The 20,737-nt window shown below is 37.0% G+C and overlaps 1 protein-coding gene and 1 long non-coding RNA gene across 2 annotated transcripts; one reads left to right on the plus strand and one right to left on the minus strand.

Annotated features, from left to right (window-relative positions):
• Positions 1–142: 142 nt before the first annotated feature.
• EIF3M (eukaryotic translation initiation factor 3 subunit M) lies at positions 143–16,813 on the minus strand. Its single transcript, XM_067749508.1, has 11 exons — positions 16,655–16,813; positions 14,093–14,225; positions 13,145–13,283; positions 12,737–12,860; positions 12,489–12,583; positions 7,222–7,305; positions 5,997–6,096; positions 5,288–5,369; positions 1,629–1,772; positions 791–851; positions 143–336 (listed from the first exon to the last, which is right to left on the minus strand). The coding sequence occupies exons 1-11, from the start codon at positions 16,694–16,696 to the stop codon at positions 216–218; spliced, it is 1,125 nt and encodes a 374-aa protein (XP_067605609.1). The 5' UTR covers positions 16,697–16,813; the 3' UTR covers positions 143–215.
• A 102-nt stretch (positions 16,814–16,915) lies between these two features.
• On the plus strand, positions 16,916–20,158 carry LOC137230320 (uncharacterized). The gene is made up of 2 exons (XR_010946092.1): positions 16,916–17,001; positions 18,719–20,158. It is a non-coding gene; the product is annotated as an uncharacterized lncRNA (long non-coding RNA).
• Positions 20,159–20,737: the final 579 nt, after the last annotated feature.

The following is a 20,737-nucleotide window of genomic DNA, read 5'->3' on the forward strand; positions in this document are numbered from 1 at the left end:
GCACACTCCAAAACCCTTCCTTACAGAATACACTTATGTGTTATACAAAACAGACGTAGTGACCCTTTGTAATCTATTGCTTTGTACGCCCTGAAGATTGTGATTTCTTTTAAATTTGAGACAATAACTATCCAGACTATAGTCAGATTTCAGGCTATAATGTTTTACTATGATTTAGATTTTCCAAAAAGAACAAAATTATATAGCATAAAAATTCAGGTATCTGAAAGACTCAAAAGGCTGTTTTTCACTTTGTTCAAGTTTTGTTTCCAGGCATTAAGTGTGTCATAGAGTTGTTGCCATTGTTGTTTTCCAAATGTCCGATGTGTGCTATGACTGGAAAAATTAAAAACAAAGTTATTACTCAACCTTTTATCCTCTGGTATTTTTTTTTTTTTTACAATATTACACACTTCTATCTAGTTAAAAGCAAGGTTAAATATACACAGAAGACATAATGTAGAGTTGTAAGAATGATTAGAAGCTTATTTTTTAAAAAACCTTTATTTGCCATACTGATCCTAAACCATCTATTTTCCTGAACTACATAAACCAGACACGGAAGTCATTAATATTCTAGCCAGTACTGAGCCATTAAATGAAATGTGCTGGAAAATAGGACTCTTTCATTAAATAAGCTAATCACATTCAGTCTGAACTTTAATAAAATTATGATAAATAGCAACTATTTAACTACAGTCAACTGCTAACACCACCTTGGTTCTCTAAACATCTAAGTGAAATAGAATAAATTGTTCTACAAAATGCTGCAAAGTATTAAGTGTCTTACCTGACAACTACTTTTCTCTGGGTTTGATCAATTTTGCAGTAGACCATTTTAGTTCTTACCGCTGAAAAAAAGATGTTTTACATGACATGTTATATGGAATATTCCCAAGGAAAACAGCCTAAGGTATGAAACTGTGACCAAGTAAATCATAATAAAACTTTACAGTTTTCCAACATTATTTTACAAACTGGCTCTTTGAATTTAATGACAAGCCCAGCAATGTAATGCAACCAAAAGGAAGGCCATGAATTTGTCCTCTGGTTGCTGCGCCTATCTATATTAAATATCACATACAGTTTTCATTAAGAATTCTGGCATTCTCTGAAATCACATGGGGGCGGGGGGGGGAAACGGGGCTAGTTTCTTAAGATATTATAATACATGTTATTAATCTTAAAAGTCCTAATTAACAGTTAAACCACTTCATAATGTAATTATTGAGGAAGAAGGTGCTATTTCTAGGCCAATCATAAAAAATTGGTAATGGTTAATATTTGCAGATCATTTACTATGTGCCAGGCACTGAGCTGAGTGCTTTACCTGCATTAATTCATTTAACCCTCACAACTGGAAGACCTAGTCTCAAACACAGGTCTAATACTAAAATCTAGGCTCTTAACCACTATGATATACTGCCTAAATGTCTTTGTTCTACATGACTTCAAGGAATAGACACACACCAAAAACCACATAGCTCTTTATATTCCACTGAACTTTCACTATGCTACAAATATAATCTTCTAATCTACTAAGCTCAGTTTCAAGATTAAAAATCTTATGTTTCATGGGGTAGGAAGAGAAATTCTAGGAAAAAACGAAAATGTTCCAATTGCCTTACCATCAATAACAAATGCTTCAACATCATCAGCTCCAATCTGAAGTTCTTGTTGCATTGTGTCAAAAGAAATTTCTTTATTTTCCACTGCCATTCCCATAAAAGTAAGTAGTCTCATTTTTGCCATATTCTGTTCATGTAGTAGGCCTGAGTAACACAGTAGTGAAGCCAGATGAGTATCCATACTAATTACAGTCCTGCATGATTACAACTCTTGTGTAAAACTGTGGAAGTCACTGTGTTTGGGTACTTATACAGAGTAATTTTCACAAAGCTTATATTTACAAACCATAAACTAACCCCATAATTAAATTATGAAGCAGTTAAAATTATTTTTCTATAACTACATTTCTTTATTGCTTCAGTGCCACAGGTGATAGATTCAAAGTTAAGAATAAGCTATAAAATGGGATTTTTAGGCCCTAAGTTTTATACATTTTACATTTTTAATATTTATTTATATATTTTAGGAGATAAAGTATACAAAGTACATTTCGTAAGAACATTCTTATTTAATTGAATAAACTTACTTTTACTAATAGCTCTCCATTTAAACACAAGATTCCTTATCTACTTACTATTTGTTCTGTGTCTGAGTTACTGGCAAACATGGAATTTTAAAATATTTTAATATACATTCACTTATGAAAATATTCCATTTCCCTTTAGACCACTTTGGACTTAATACTTAAAAATCAAAACTGCAGAAGTGTATTTAACATTTATAGGTTTAAAATGGTTAGTACTAGATAAAGTTAACAGTGATACCTGTTCTTTTTAAGGCAAAAGTAGAAAAACTGTACAAATAATCAAATTTTGCCTTATAATTTCTAATAAAACATTCTGCTACAATTATTCAGATCACAAACAACTGTTAAACCTTAAAGGAACAATGAATTACCTAGTCCCGATCCTTTCACTTTAAAAAAAACAATAAAACTGAGTAAAGAGATTAAGTGATTTACTTTTTAATAACAAGGTGGCAGTACTAGGCCTAGAAAAGAAGTTCATTTATAAAATAAATAACTAGAAATACAAATACCTACAAATCCTGAATATCCAAATTACCTATTCCTAAATAGAAGCTGCATTATAACACAAACATACTTGACTTGATGCTATTTCTTAATTACAAAAACAAGTTTCTAAAGTTAATTTAGAAATACTTAACATGTTCCTTTTCTCTAAACTTGCAACTTCTGTAAACTCAGCAAATGACCAATCACGTACCCTCTAGTAATTAAGAGCCTCAAGTCTGTACTGTTAAAAAAGTTCTAAGCACATTTAAAATTTACAACATTCAGAATATTAGCAGAAGACTAGGGAAGCCCATTAATATAGGACATAATTGTTAATTAGCTGTAATTATGATGCAGGCTTTCTATTTGGCACAGATTCAACAAAAACATGATCACCATAACTCAAATGAATGAGGTACCCAAGTAAGTACTGCTAACCAGGTTTAATGGAAATCTACAAGCATCAAAAAATCAATTAGTGCACATTAACCCTAATTAACAAATGCAAATTAGATGCTGATTAACTTTCCGAAGGAAGAAGGTAGCAACTGGATAACACCAGATTACATGTGGACATGTTAGGGCAATTCAGTTGAGACAAGATACTGCTACTGTTGGCCCAAGTTGTCAGTGTTAATAAGTGTTCTGAGATAAACTGATGCCACCTGTGGAACCTAGACATTTGTAACCAGACTTTCAGCTGTAATAAATGTTTAATACATCTAAAAACCAAAAATAAACATTTAGTAAGATGTTTTCCCAGAAACATCTTTCACAAACAAATTTCCAATAAATGGTTGCTAATTTGCACAGATTGCGGGAAACAAAAGGCAAAATAGGGAATCTGATTTCTGGTTTGCACAGAAATTCTATTGTTTTTTCTATCACAGAGAATACTAAAGATTTTTCTCAATATTTGGCAATATAAGAAAATTCCTTAACATTACCAGTTCAATGGACATATTTAGTCCTCTTTTAATGAGATAAAATGATAGAAACTCCTAAAATTTTTAATATATAATTTAAAATACTCTTGAAATTAGATTTGTTTTACTGCTACGCCCTGTGCAGTGACAAGCTTACCGTAAATCAAAAAACTTAGAGGAATGAAGATTGTTTCTAGAATGAATTATGTAAAACCATGATCTAACACGTAGAAACCTGCATTTAAAAACATTTCAAACTGATGTTTAAAGTAAAACAGAACCAAACTTAAAGCCTTTAGGACTCTTGTTCTCAAAATCAAACTATTATGCTAGTGAAGTCTGAGTTTAAACTTGCAGGAAGCTGTGCTTTGTTTCATGAAAGTAGAATATTACCTTCAAAGAGGAAGTCACAGTGTTCTGTGTCATATTTCAATTTTAAAGTTATAAAAAAATCTAATTTTATGGAAACATTTATTCATTACTAATATGTCAAAACCTTAATGCAGTAATAAAAAAATGTGCATCATTGAGCAATTTCTGCATTGTCACTGACCCCTGTCTTAAAATGCTGCAATATAGAAAACGTAATTTTACTGCATGCAATAGCTTATGAACCAGTGCTCCTTTGAAACAGTCAATTACACATCAATGGGGGAGTGTCAAAGTGTTAATTACTACTCCTTTTTCTTTGGTGCGTAAATAAAGAGGTTGCTGACATTAACATTCCATCACATAGCTTCATGCCAGGAAACAAATTAACTGGGACAGAATGTGGTTTTCTGGGTCTAGTGCACCTGGCAAAGCATTCAACACAAACACACTTGCATCTACTTTATCTTGGTGTATTTCAAACGCCTTATTATGTTCAGAATAATTCAATCTTCCCAATTCCAATGGCTGCACAAAATTTACAGGTGACAGGAATTAATGATTACCAAATTGAGGACTAATAGTATAATCAAAGTAGATTATAAATGTATTCTTTATCTACACTTCAACCAACCAGGAAAACTAAATTCAATTTTAATATGGAAAATATAACTAGTCTCTAATGTGTTCTGATTATTGCCCAGTAGAAAAACAAAGCACCTTAGCTTCAGTTGACTTCACTCTCAAAAAATGGGTAATTTTAGAACAATTTAAACCTGTTCAACTACAGATTTTCTAAGTTTTCCCTTTTTAATTTTAGCATGATAAAAACATGCTCCAGAAGGAAAATACTGAATATATACTATGCAGTTTGCTCAATGAGGATAAGATTCAATTCGGCAACATTTACTGAACTCTGTTGGTCTAGAAAGAAAGCTCCAAGATAAAAATCATAAACCTTAAACTTACTATGCTGTCTTCAACAAACTGTAGTTAGGAAAATTTCTCCTATCACACAAAATCACAACTCCATTTCTAACTCTATCTTCAGCTTCACGTAGATGTGCTTAGCAACACAGTATATATATATACTTCTATAATTTGTTAATGGGTGGGGGGAGAACCAAGTATAAAAGACTATATTAGAGGGAAAAAAGCTATTTGCTACAAATGTGACTACGGCTTTTTAAAAGAAGTACCAAAAATGTAAATCACCGAGCATCTAAGGAATAAGATCTTTTACACCACTGGTTAGGGTAACCTACACATAAGGCCATGATCATATTTGCTGGATCTTTCATTCCTCTCTCTCTCTCTACCCCTCCAAAGAAAAATCCCCACAACTTACCAAGTGAATCAATGAAGTCTTTATTATTCTGATAAAACTTGACATATGATGCCAATTTAGCACTCACAAAAATGGTTAAAAGCTATACAGATAAACACAAAAAGACAAAGATACAATATTCAATATAGAATTAACATTTATACTCAAGATACTTTTAAGATATTGACTCCCAGCAACAAGACTCCACATTTCCTTCAAGCAGAAATTTCAATCTGTTTGATCAAATTACCATCTAAATTTGCTTTCATTAAACTCATTTAGATGAAAGAATCAGTAAATACAGTGTCCTCTAAACGATCTACCCCAAAAGATGGTGGAAATGACAGTACAAATAGAAATAATCCAAAATGTATTTATAATTGCACTTGAAAAGTACATTCATCTGTTTTTTAAATATCAGATTTATCTTTCTAATTGGGGATAGCTGACACTATATACTAAGAAGAAATCTGTATTCTCTAATTTCATAATGGCCAGGCAAGTGAGATGAAGGAAAGGGAGGAAGAACAGGAGGCATGTGTTTGGTGGCTGGAGAAAAGCTGAATTCTAGTCCTAAATTTCAGTCTGTTCCTGATACAAAAATGAATATAGTTCTTCTCTTTCTAGATTTCTCTAAGAGTCATGTTCATTAATACAAAGAAGTAGAGTTACGGTTCAGTATGTTAGATTTAGGAGAAAATATTTTTAACATTAAAGATAAACTACTTACATCATGAATAAGCTCGCCTTCCAAAAACTTGACTGGTTTTAAAGTAAGAAGATGGTCAAAAAGAAATGCATTTGGGTCTTTCAATGCTCGCACAATACACCTTAATTGGAAAACAAAAACCCAAGCTCAGAGTCTTGAAATTCAGGTACTTTTCACTGCCTTTGCAGACTGCAAAAATATATTCAATTAAGTGAAATATCTATGAGTTCAATATACACTGCATTAAAAAAGCTACAAAACTGGGCTTAAAACAGGCCAATAAATCTATCAGTGATGTCCATTTTAATAAAATTACTCGTAGAGGGACTTCCGTGGTAGTCCAGTGGTTAAGAATCCACCTTCCAATGCAGGGGCTGCAGGTTTGATCCCCGGTCGGGGAACTAAGGTCCCACATGCTATGGGGCAACTAAGCCTGTGCCCTCAACTAGAGAGCCCGTGTGCCGCAAACTAGAGCCCACGTGCCACAACTGGTGAGAAGCCCATGCGCCCCAATGAAAGATCCCACATGTGGCAACAAAGATCCCATGTGCCACAAATAAGACCCGACGCAGCCAAAAATAAAATTAATTTAAAAATAGTTACCATAGACAAAAACAGCTGGAGAGAAAGCACCACCAAAGTAATCAAAGAATAAAACAGCACCAGTATTTTTTTACTGTTTATGCCAGACACTAAGGTAAGTGCTTTAACATGTATTACTTCATTTCATCCTCTGCACCCTGAGAGACATATGGTATTATCATGCCCATTTTATCAAAGATGGAATAACCCTATAAAGAAGTTATCATAATTTCCATTTCATAGATTTAAAAAACTGACTCTATTCTTATTGCTACGAAATAGATCTAGGACTGTTTGAAGCAGTCATTCCCATTAGCAATGGGTTAATTTTTACAGAAAGCCACCAGCCTTTCCCCATCTACATACCTTAGTATTAAGGTAAAATCAACCCAAGATTAGGTTCTACTACTCAGGTTGGGAACCCCCACTGCAGCGATACCCCAAACAGCAAACACCATGTGGCTATTTCACATGCATTCTTTGGTTTCTTTCAATACCAAATCTTGAATTTTGGTATCTACATTAGAATCCTCATAGCGCACATGGTATCAAATGGCTTTGGATCACTGGTAGATGCAAACATGACTTCAGCTATATGACTGAACGGTGTAGCTCACCTCCACCCTGTTGACAGTCATCATTGGAACACTGTGTTTAACGTTACCTGTGGGCATCAACTCGAGCCTGGGAAGCATTGTCCTCCGTGTAACTTCCTAGCAATTCCACCATGACTTTTGATGCAGCATCACTAAAAAGAAATACAGCTTTAGGAATTTCACAGTATCATTACTGCTATCCATTCATTCAAAAATATTTACTAAGTGCCAGGTACTGTGTTGATGATACATATAATGGTGACCCAGAGACACAGTCCTCCACTATGGAAAAAGTCATGGAACTTTCCTTCTAGGAGGAAAGAGAGACGACTAAGGAAAAATAACAAGTAAGTGCCATAAAGGAAATAAATGGTGATGTAATAGAGTAACAAGAGCAGAGACAGGAAAGAGGAGGCTACTTCATATAGAATGAGCAAGGAAAGTCTCTCTGAGGAAATGACATGTAAGCTGAGATCTAAAGAATGTAAAATAATTGGCCATGAAACGTACTAGAGGTAGAAGGTGGGGGCTGGATGAGCTTCCAGGCAGAGAAGACCAGGTATAAAAGCCCTAGGTGAGGAACTTCGCTGGTGGTACAGTGATTAAGAATCCGCCTGCTAATGCAGGGGACACGGGTTCGGGCCCTGGTCCGGGAAGATCCCATATGCCGCAGAGCAACTAAGCCCGTGTGCCACAACTACTGAGCCCGCATGCCACAACTACTGAAGCCTGCGCACGTAGAGCCCGTGCTCCGCAATGAGAATCCACTGCAACGAGAAGCCCATGCACCGCAACGAAGCGTAGCCCCTGCTCGCCACAACTAGAGAAAGTCCGCGCACAGCAACGAAGACCCAACGCAGCCAAAAAAAAAAAAAGCCCTAGGTGAGAAAAAGGTTTTGTGTCTGAGAAACTGTTAGGATAGTACAGCTGAAGTTGAGCCAACACCAGATATTTAAATAACTCCACTAATGATATCCTTCCAATTGAATCATCCTTAGAATTATGTAGATGATCAATTTTAACTGCAGCGAAAAGTACAAAATAATTAAATGCATTCTCTCAATCTGAACTCTTTGTAAATGTTTATCTTCACCCTTCATTTCTTCCTTTAAACTGATGAATCTTCAGCCAGTTACAGAAAGCTTAACAGTTCCCCACCACCTTTTTTCGTTTTCTAAAAGCCCTTCTTTCCCCCCACATCTGGATTCAACCTGGGTAAAATCAGTAAGAGCTATACCACATTTATTTTAAAAACTTAAATGATATTCTAAAACTCCCCCACAAAACCAGGATTCAATTAAATTATTATCTTGCACCACATGCAAGCATAGGCACAATTTCCAGTTTTAACAACCATAGTATACTTCAGTCTAATACATCTTATCAGTTAAAGAAATCTGAATTCACAAAGATCAGATAAAATGGTCCATTTAAAGTGCACAATATCCGACATATAATGAGGACTCAGAAGATATTACACAATTTGCACTCATCAACCACCAATATAAACAAAATCATGAAGGGGGCACCCATAAACGTAAGCATTCTTACTAAGAGGGCAAGGCAACTCTCAGAATTCTATTTAGAAGCAGAAACAAACCAACCAACAAAAAGCCAAACAACAACAACAAAACGACCATTTTCTATGTACTAGACAAAAACCAAATTTTAAAATTTAAATCAGCAGCATGACAGAAATTTGAATGAGCATCCTTCCCTAGTTCCTTAAGTGTAGGTAGCATTCATCAACTCAGGGCCCATCACTACCAACAGGTTGGGAATACAATGGTTGACAGACAAGGTTCCTAGCCTTCACTGAGCCTAAAACCTCATAAACCTTTTAACCAAGCGTGTGAAGCGCCACGATAAAAGTACAGGGTGCTGTAAATATGGCAGGAGCATTTCAGGCAGAGAAAAGGAGTTGAGTGTAGTTCTAGACCAAACATAGGCAAACTTTCCATGAAGCACCAGACAATAATTATCTTAGGCTTTGCAGGCTATCTGGTTTCTGCCGCAACTCAAGTCTAGGCAAAAGCAGCCACAGATGATACATAAATGATAAGTATGGGTGCATTCCAATAAAATTTTATGGACACTGAAATTTGCATTTCATATAATGGTCACAATTCAAAAAATATCCTCCTTCTTTTGATTTTTTTTGTCAACCACTTAAAAATGTAAATACCATTCTTAGCTTGTAGGCCATATAAAAACAGGTACCAGCCTCTGGTCCAGACTGGGAAAGAGCATGGGTGCTTTTGCAGCTGACACAGGTTCACTATGTCTAGGGTATGATATACCAAGAGGAAGGGTATAGGGTCGTGTGTATGTGAGAAAGAGGGAGAGAGGGGGAGAGACATGGAGGGAGGGAATATCTATACAAAGAAAACAAAGTTTCTGTGGTTTGTCACTGCACCATACAAAAATGGCAAGAGGATTATTATCACATTCACCAAGCCCATGCTACTGCAATAAACAGGAGCCCATGTCAGAAAGGACTTATATGCCAAACTAAGAATTCTGTACTGTATGCTAAAGAAAATGTAAACCTACAGAATGATAGGCTGAAAGTTTTGTTTCACAAAACCGCTGTAGAGAGAATAAACAGAAGACCACTTCAACATGTCTTGCTTAGGAAAACAGAAACTAATTTAGAGGGAGAAAACGATAAATTCATTTTGGTCACATTGAGTTTGAGGCAACTATGGGCCACATCTAAGTAGAACCAGGTAGAAAGCAGTTGGACATAAGGGTCTGAAGCTCAGAAGAGAAGCCCGGGTTGAATGCCTCTGGGAAGGGCATACACTCTAGCTCCATAAACCACTTCATACTGCCTTAAGTCACTGCTTCTTACATCAACTGCTTTTGCAACATGTTCATTTTTCAGAAATATTCATTTAGCACTTATATACTAAGTACCTACTCGTGTCAGACACTGTTCTAATAATGAACAAAAAGTTCCTGCCCTTGGGAAACTTACATTCTAGAGGGGACTGACACATAATAAACATGAAAATATAGCATGTCAGTTAGTAATAAGTGTAGTGGGGCCGATAATAAAATAGGGATGAGGGGAAAAAAGCAATGTGAGGGTAAGGGAATACTGTTATTTTTACAGATAGCTAGAGAAGGCCTTTCTGATGAGGTATAAATTGAGCAGATTCGAAGAAGGGAGGGAGCCACAAATGAGGTGTGAATGAAGCAAATCTAGACAGGTGCCCCAAAAGCCAGCTGAAGGAAGTGTTTCAAGAAGGAAAGAGTGATCACCTGTGACAAATGCTGCAGACACTTCCTAATATGTTAACATTAGGGTATGTCTAGGAGAGCACAAGATGGGTAATGATGTCTTATCTCAATTTCTCTGAGAATTAGCTTTGTAATTCTTTGTAATTACCTTAGTTATTTCCTTTTTACACAGAAAAGACTGAGGATCTACTAAACAGCAATTAGAGAAATCATCCAATGAGCAGTCATCAACTCTGATAAGCACTAGACATTCAAAGGGAAACAGTAACACTCATCATTTTAAATTACTGTACCAGAAAAAAGACTAACTTTTTATTTTATTTATTTATTTTTTTTGCGGTACGCGGGCCTCTCACTGTTGTGGCTTCTCCCGCTGTGGAGCACAGGCTCCGGACGTGCAGGCTCAGCGGCCATGGCTCACGGGCCCAGCCGCTCCGCGGCATGTGGGATCTTCCCGGACCGGGGCACGAACCCGTGTCCCCTGCATCGGCAGGTGGACTCTCAACCACTGCGCCACCAGGGAAGCGCAGACTAACTTTTTAAAGATGAGCTTGAAAAAATGAAAAGGATGATAGGAATAAAATATCCAATATTTACTGAGTGCTTTCTCAATAAGGAAACCACTATTTTAAGAACTTCATGTGTACATTAGCTTATTTAATCTTTTCAACAACCTTATGAGGTAAGTACTACTATTATATCCACTCTGAAGTTGGAAACTGAGGTACAGAGATTTATTTAGTGTCATATACAAGTAAGAAAGCCAAGGTTTGAAATCCCAGTAGTTTTATTCCACAGCCTGCACATTTATAGCATATGTTAAAATATGGACTCTTTCTCTAATAGCTTTTATGCCCTCCCCATTTGAGACTGTCCAATATAAGACTACCTACTCTTAACAGTTACTGACAACTGGCTAGAATGCTGCCACAAGTGTGCTAGCATGTAACAGACAGTAGCCACTGATACAAAATGAAATAGGCTATTAATGCAAGATTCCCTATTTAACTTCTTTTATAATAAAACGCTGCAACTTTCACAACAAAAATATAATTTCCTCCTGTATTGTTAAATGTAAATGATCTGCAAAAACTTTACATTACTTTAACATAACAGAAACATTAATCTTATTGATCGTCTCTAATATATTAAACACCCGAGCACTGAAAGCAACTATAAAAATTGTGCAATAAAACTAAACCGAAGGGCTTCCCTGCTGGTGCAGTGGTTGAGAGTCCGCCTGCCGATGCAGGGGACGCGGGTTCGTGCCCCGGTCCGGGAAGATCCCACATGCCGCGGAGCGGCTGGGCCTGTGAGCCATGGCCGCTGAGCCTGCACATCTGGAGCCTGCGCTCCACAATGGGAGAGGCCACAACAGTGAGAGGCCCACGTACCGCAAAAAGTAATAATAATAAAGAAAAACTAAACTGAAGACTGATTACTCTTCCTAAAAGTTTTTAACCACTATGTGAAAAGAGAAATTAAAAAGCCAGGTCAAAATGGTAGGATTATCCTTCAACCCTAATTCTAAAAACTGGGCCAAATATATCATTTGGTAGCATCCATAAACTGGATGAAGAATAAATATTTTGGGCATGAAGTTTGCTGGGCTGAAGACAAGCGTTAGAAACTCAAGACCTTGCAAAAGCACAATTAAGTACCATTTAGTACAGTCTATTGCAAAATTTCATCTCAGGGGCACTGTTATATATATTAAGAGACTCTGACTATGACTATGACTGATAGACTCTCACCACCATTAAACAAAAGTGATAGCACTACCCTATACTAAGACATCAAAGCACCATTAAATAACTTAGTCTAATATTACACACAGCTTTGGGATTAACAGTTGTACCATTTTTAGAACAAAAGCAAGTTTTGCTTTTTAAAAAGTTTAAATATGGTAAAGACTATTTTAAACTTTGCAGCTATCTTTAATTTAGTAGGTGAAATTTACAGAAAGAAATTTATACCAACTCCTTAGAGAACGAAGTAGAGCAAAATCACTTATCCTACCTGTCCTTAAAAAAGTCTCAACTACTTACATTGCCATTATGTTTTAAGTCAGTACATTAATTCTGAATACCTTTTCTTACAATCCACAAGTGCCTCATAAAGTAGCCTTAAAAGGGTGTGTTTTTTCTCAGTGGTGAGGTTCCAGTCAGAAATCCATTTTCTAACCTACAACGAGATTGACAAAAAGGAGAAAATTTAGTGACACAGTGAACATATTTTCACAATTTAAAAGATAACATTTAGAAGACATATTTGCTTATTTGAGCTCTAAAACTATACTTCTTATAAGCAGAACAAGTATTTCACATGGTAACTCACTTGATCCAGCTCAGTTGGAATATACTGGATGGCCCCACAAGATGCTGCCACTTTAATGAGGCTGCAATATACTGTATATCTTACAGGAGTATTCTTATCCATCCCATGGAAAAGGTTGCTTAGCCTGGTTAACAAACAAATAATAAAACAATGATGGAGATCAGTAACTACGGTAACTAAATTGAGATTATATGTTCTGACAACAAACTTGAAAGGGATACTATTAAGAATGTCACATTACAAGGAGGGAAATGGTGCACAGGAGAGTTAAGTGACTTGTCCAAAGACACACCACCAATAAAAGTCACAGGTGACAGTCAAGTTCTAGAATTCTTGCTTTTAACCATTAAATGACAGTAACATGAAGAGCCCCTTGAAAAACTGGGCCTCTTCCAGTTCTTAACTTACAACTGCAGTCTCAGAGATGGGCGTTCACCTTCCCGAAATTTGACCAGTTTCTCACACAGGCTTTCAATCAGAGCTTCTTGCTTATCTGCTTCCAGGATCAACAGGAGGGATACCACACTGTTCATCACACTTTCAACATCTACACATGTATGGATGACACAACAGTGATATTATAATATTTAATGTATCTTGTTAAACATGTATTTCCAGTGTTTTAATACACCAAAGACCATTAAACATAAAACACTTAAAAGGTACTCTGGCTACTGTAAAGCAGTTCTAAAGAACACTTTTCCTTCAATGGTGTGCATTATACTAAAAAACACGGTGCACATGAATTCAAACTAAACCAGCTCTGTTGTATAGTTATCATTCAGAAAGCAACTCACACATTTTATTGAAGGATGAAGTTACTACCCAAGATTTGGTTTTCAACCAGTAAAACAGAAGACTGATTTACATGTCTATGTAGTATACAGTTTCAATTTTACTAGCAAGATACTAATTGTACACCAAGTTTAATCTCAAACCTTAACCAGAGATTTTAGGACTCCCAATTTTCAAAATTTCCCATTTTATCTCAATAAATAGGGAATCAGCCAAATAATTAAATCACCTTTTAGATTACCTGAAATTGTATTCCATCTCATATTAATCTAAACCTTATGAAAAGAAAAGATTCATTTTTTCCTTCAGTTCATTCTGAAATTGCCAGTATTTACTGTGTGCAATAACACTCAAAAAACATGTAAAAAAGATGTTTTATCAAAATAGGCTTATTTCATGAGTAAAACAGATGAGAATAAACTGAAAGTGTGTGCAAAGATTAAAAACAACAGTGCTTAAAAGTTCTAAGGTCTAAAACAAAACAAATATAATTCACATGAAAGTTTTAAAAGTAGGTCCTCTATGATTAGTAAATAATATTACAAAAAATTAAAGACAAACCTTTATCATCTTCCTTCAGACATACATCACAGGCTTCAATAATTTGAGCTAAATCTACATGAAGTCCACCTTCTGAGTTCTCTTCTGAAATTTCAGCTCCTTTAGATTTCAAATAAGCTCGAAGCTCAGCAGCCTGTTGAATCAAATAGGGTTGCTATATATATCTATAAAACGAACTATGAATCACAAATCACAAGATTTCAAACCATTCTGACGTATTTCTAAAAAAATAAAATGTAAACACAGCACTTAATGATAACTTTAAATTATGTTAAAGTGCCTCTCCCCCAGCTCATCCACCATCACAGCCCCACAGGTTTTCGTCAACAAGTGGCTACACAGACCCACTATAACCCACACTGATCACTGTCAAATTTCCCTCATATCACCTATATATCCTGCTGGACTTCCAGTATACAGCAAAAACCTTTCTACTATAACACAAAGCTTTTTTTGGGAGGAGGAGTGGGGGAAGGGAATAACTGATCTGATTTCTTTTAAAGAAGTTTTATTGCTCTCAAGTCTACATAACACAATACTTTAAAAAGTTACAGACATTACCCTGGCAAGAAAGTAATCGTTCGTTAATTAAATGTTTGAGGACCTATCTAAGATAAGTGCTGTGGGAGACGCAAAGATAAAAAGGTGATGCCTTTGAATGTCACCTTGAATAAAATGTTTCTATCAAATAGCATCTACGATGTAATTACTCTTTTAAAATGCATACCTGGATCAGAAAGCACTTTTGGATCTATAAAAACATAACTATAGTACTACATCCAGATATTTAAATATTTTCTACTCTAATGCATATATAATATTTAACAACTTATTCTTCTGAGGACTTGGTATTTATGGCAACCACACATGAATGCAAACAGTGTTTAAGACAATAAAATGAAGAACTGAAATGGAGATGTAGGGATACCATTAGTAAATATGTAGGCATCACGTTTCTAAACCCACAAATACGTCTGGCTACCTAAGTGTATTAAAGCTGTTGCTCTGATGGTGCTATCATTTCAGATAACACAGTAACTTCACATGAATTGGTATCATAAACAAGATTTCATAAAACATACCTCACCATATCAGAGTGCACAAAAACGTCACTGCATATTTGTCTATGAAGGAAACATGGTATGGTTCCCCCCTACCCCACAAAGCATCTGTTCAGTTTCTGCTTTGTACCCACAAAGCAAACTATTCAATCAACAGTTTATTGTTTTCATCTGTCATCCCTACTGGCCACAGGTGGTTATGGAGTGGTAAAAGCAAAGAAAAGGAAACAAGGACTCTGAACGCCACTTAACTCTAATCAGAGAATATGATCAAAGTTTAACTCCCAAAGCAGTCATCTATTTACTGTGAAACAAGAACATTACCATAACCTAACTAGAAATGACACTTTAAAACTAATATAATCAATGACAAGAACTTCCTGCATCTACAAACCCTCTTCTATGTTAGAAAAAAAAAAAAAAACCACTTTTTTTCAGTCACCTAATAGCCAATTGCTGATAACGTGATTCCATTCCTACTCAGATAGGCCTTTTTTTCCTTCCACATCTTCTTTTCTAATTATGCTCAACTCATTCCCTAGCCTTTTTTCCCCCATTTTTCTTTCCCCTTCTTCCTTTGCTCTTCAGGACTGAAGGTCTGCATTTCTACCAAGGGCGGGGGGGGAATCACATCTGCAATTCTAAAAGTTATCTTACACTAGTATTGATATTTTCTCTTCTATCGAAACCAAAATTTCCATGTTAGTGGAGTAGCAGAAAAATACAAAATGACAACCCTTAACGACTTCACAGAATAGTTTTCAGTTCTGCAAAATTAGAGAAAATCATTTCAAGTTTAGTTTAACTCCCACCAACTAAAGTTTAACTTTTGTTATGGGGAAAATGAGAAGCATGAGCCATGCAAACCCCAAACAGAAAATTTAAAAATATTAAGATTGTTCACCAAATGTATGCCTCAAAGTATGAGGATGGAATTGACGTTATGCGTTCAGGTTACAGAACTCTCACTCTTGCTCAAGTAAGAATGTAAAATAGGGCCTACGTATAAAATAGGCGTCACCTGTGCCCTTGTGGTCACAATAATAATATAGCCATTTTGATCTTTAGTACCAAATTATTTTTCCCTGAACCGCTTACGCCGTCTAAAGATTCGCCACCTCCCACTCCGGATGTGGCTGCATTTGGAGGACGGAAGCAGATACCCTCCGCAATGAGTCAAAAAGTACCGTGTCGACAGACAGCAGTGACTCCAGGCTGGAAGAGTCCCGACGCCGACCAGGAAGTCGGCCGTCAGGCCCCGGGCCCAGCACTGGGAGTGCTGGCTGCCGGGCAACCCCAGGCCTCCAGGAACGCGCGCCCCTGCCTCGCGGCCTCCGCACTCCGAGGTGTGGAGGACTGAACCGCGGCTCTCGGCTCCGGGGCGGGCTCCGCGGGGCGGCGTCCCGCTCGCCCGGCCCTGGCTCGGCCCCGACTCGGCCCTTCACACTTCTGAGCCTCCCTTACACCCCACCCTGGAGGCATCCGCCTTCCGGGAGCATACCTGATCTTCCTCGCTGATGTCGATGAACGCCGGGACGCTCATGGCGAAGGCTGGAGCACTTAGAACACTCGGCCCTCAAACCACGCCGACCGGAAAAAGGAGCTGGGCCGCGCGCCGGCGCCTCACAACCGCTTCCGGGTCAGCCTGCGCGGGTCTTGCGGGGCGGGGTCACCAGGACGGGCGAAGCCACGGAGACCAATCGCAGCGCGCGCTCTGTGGGGCGGGGCCGGGCGGAGGCGGAGGCGGAGGCGGAGGCGGAGGCGGAGGCGGAGGCGGAGGCGGAGGCGGAGGCGGAACGAGCCCTACGGGTTAACTTCCTGCGTGGGCTCTCGTCTCTTCTAACTCCGGTAGGTGGGGTGTGGTCTGTGTTCCGTATTATAGCCCCGCTTGCGCCTCACGGGGACCACCTACCCTTTTGAAATTTGGGTGCGATTTTTTTTCGAGTTATAATTTAGCCCACATTTCAGCCTTTATTGAGGGACTAGCTAGCAAGCAGGCAGTGCTCTCTACCCCGGGAACAGCAGTAGTTTTCAAAATAAGCTCCCCCACGTGCAGCTTACATTCCATTGGGGGCACACAGAACACAAACAGTACAAAGTAATTAGAAACGCAGCCCTGAATAGTGTAGTGTTTTACAGCACTGACTCCAGAATCGAATTTCTTGGGGTGGAATCCCTGCTGCACCATTTGATGGATGTGTGATTTGGGGCAGTTGCTTAACCGCTGCTTTCCAGCTTCTTCTGGAAAAATTAGATCAAGTACTTAACTCATAGTGTTGTTCTGAGGATTAAGTAAATTAATATATAAAGCAATTAAAACACGGTGAGCTCTAGATGTATTAGCTGTTATTCAGTAGTTATGTTAACTTGCACCAGTAAAACAACAGAGAAAGGGGTGGTGTGTGTATGAGTGTGCGTGCATGCCATTTTAGATAGAGTAAGCAAAGAAAATGGCTCACATGTCATTGAGAAGTGAAGGAAATGAGGAAAGTACCAATGGAGAAATCTGCAGGAGAGCTTTTCATGCAGAAGACAGCAAGGAAAGGACTCGAGGCAGGTGCAAGGAAGCCTGTAGGCTGGATTTGAGGAGGAGAGGAATAGATGAGATAGCCATGGCCAGATCATTGTCTTGTAGGCTATAATAAAAAATTTGGTTTTGACTTTAACAAGCCTCTAACAGGTTTTGAGCAGATGAGTGAGGAGGTCAAACAACTTTTTTTGTAAAGGATCACTCTGGCAGGTGTGTTGCAAAATGATATAAGTTGAGCAAGGGCCCAAGTAGGGAAACTGGTTAGAAAGCTATTACAGAGACAGAGCAAGAGAAGATGGTGGAGTGGTGGTGAGAAATTGATTGAATTCTCGATGGTAAAACTGATAAGATTTACTGACAGATCAGGTAAGGGGTGTGAGAGAAAGAGGAACTCAAGGGGATTCCAAAGTTTGGCCTGAATTCAAGCCAACGCCTTCTAACATTCTGGGGCAGACTGTCTACTTGCAGTAATTGCAAGCTTGCTTCTTATTTGAAAAAGCAAGAAAAACAACATGGAGGCCTTGATACGCACCCAAGATGGGTATTGTTTAGGTAATTAGGGAAAATTAAGTTTAAAAAGAAATGGGAAACTCAATAGTAAGAAAGAGAACAACCCAGTTTTAATGCAAATCAAAAACATGATAAGATACCACTACACACTTACCACAAAAACTAATTTAAAGAAAACAATACCAAGTCCTAATAAGGATGTGGAGCAACTGGAACTCTGATAAATTGCTGGTAGGAATGCAAAATGGTAATAGTAATCAAGATAGTGTGATATTGACATCAAGGTAGACAATTAGATCAAAGGAAGAGAAAAGAGAGCTCAGAAATAGACTTACACGTGGTCAATTGATTTTTGCCTAAGATACAAAGGCAGTTTAATCTTTTAAACAAATGGTGCTGGAACAATTGTATATTCATATTTGAGAAAAATGAAACTGAATCCATACTTTTACCATATGGAAAAATGAACTTAAAATGAATCTTAGACCTAAATATAAAATCTAAAACTGTTAATTAAACTTTTAGGAGAAAACACGGAAGAAAATTTTTGTGACCTTGGGTTTGTGACCAAAGATTTTTTAGATACATCTCTGAAGGACATGATCCATGAATGAAAAGAAATTGGCAAATCGGACTTCATCAAAATTAAGAACTTCTGCTCTCTGAAAGACACTTAAGAGAATGAAAAGACAAGCCACAGACTAGGAGAAAACATTGGCAAATTACACATCTGGTATGGACTTGTATCCAGAATATATAAAGCACTTTCAGAACTCAATAAGAAGGGAATTCCCTGGTGGCCTAGTGGTTAGGATTCCAGTCTTTCACTACAGTGGCCCTGGGTTCAATCCCTGGTCCCCTGGCTGGGGAACTGAGATCCTGCAAGCCGCACAGCCCAGCCAAAAAAAGAAAAACAACCCACAGGTGAATGGATAAACAAATTGTTATATATTCACATAATGGAATACTGCTGTGCAATGAAAAAGGATGAACTATTGATACATGTAACAATATGGATGAATCAAAATAATTTGTTGTGTGAAAGAAGCCAGACATACTGTATGATTCCACTTATATAAATCTCTAGAAGATACAAACTAATCTTAAGTGGCAACACTATAGATTGTCATTGCCTGGATGAGGGGGACTAATATTCATTTAAAAATAATATCTCAGATCTAATTGGTTTTTAAATGAGTCAAAAAATTTTAGCTCTATTTTGTTAAAATAAGTGTTCTGTGGACTTTTGTTTTCCTTTTTAAAGGAGACAAATCTCCCTTAACTTAGACAAGTGGTATAAGAAATATTGTCTATTCTTCTATATATGGCATGTTCCATATGTTCCGAATGTTTCAGATAAAAAAGTTTGGAGCCAATTGAAGAAATCTGGAGCCAGTTGAAATTTGAGCTGGCCAATTTTAACTTGATCCTATGCCCAAAATAAAATACAGGTCAACTGGTGTGTTAAAGGCAATAAAATAAGAGTTGTCGTTTATACTGTCACAATAGCAACCTGTTATTATTGTATCATATTCTTAGTTTCTTAAAAACATATCTAAGCACTTTCAAAAAATGAATTAGTACCAAGATGTTGAACAGGTCCTCTATCTTCTGAAAGACAATATTCTCTAGCTGATTTTTTTAACCTGAAAAATACAGCTAAATATTTATAGTTTTTCTTTACTGTTTATTTTGTCTGCTTTCCCTCTAGTAATATCTCCTTGTTCTTTCTGATGAAAAATTCTGGAAAACCTGGATTTAGCTCTATTTTTAATTGTCTTATGTGAAAGGACCATATTAATATATTCACCTGAAATTTTATCATTGGACAAAAACTACATTGTTTTGCAAGAAGAATGCATTGCATGATATTGATATCCAAAATTTGTCTTCAAGTATATATCAAGTATCTCAAAACTATAGAATTATTCATCTGATAAATAAAAGTATATTTTTCTACTAAAATAGTACATGTAGTTGATTACCTAAATAGTAATGCTATATTTTAAAGGGTAACCCGTTCGAAATGGGCATTATTTATAACACTTAATCATCGTCCTTTTTCTGAATCAATATCCTGGGAGCTTTGAGAAGGCAGGAATGTGTTCATTATTTCATTCCTTTGCTTATGGAAGTGGCTGATACGAAGAAGGAGTAATAAATATTTGTTATATTAGTGAATTATATCATAAAAGTTAACTAAATTGACATATATTTGATATGTCAGATATAAAGCAATGATATCCGATCATTGCTTTAAATTTTGAATGAAAAACAGATGATTACAACATTCTAGAAAGACATGGAAAAGAGTGGGGGAAAAAAGTGTGGCACAGACTGCTGCCACTTGTCAGCCTGCTATTCATCCTCTTATTCCTTAGTAGCAAGTCCTCCCTATAGTGTAGATGAACCCTTCCATGCAACTAAATGAATGAACCCTTCCATGCAATGAACCCTTCCATGCAACTAAATTTATCAGCCTTATTATGGCTGGGGTAGCCAATGAGATGTAAATGGAAATATTGGGAGGAGCTTCTGGGAAAG

This window comes from Pseudorca crassidens, chromosome 9 (assembly GCF_039906515.1).
Source record: "Pseudorca crassidens isolate mPseCra1 chromosome 9, mPseCra1.hap1, whole genome shotgun sequence".
In the NCBI taxonomy this organism is placed as follows: Eukaryota; Metazoa; Chordata; class Mammalia; order Artiodactyla; family Delphinidae; genus Pseudorca; species Pseudorca crassidens.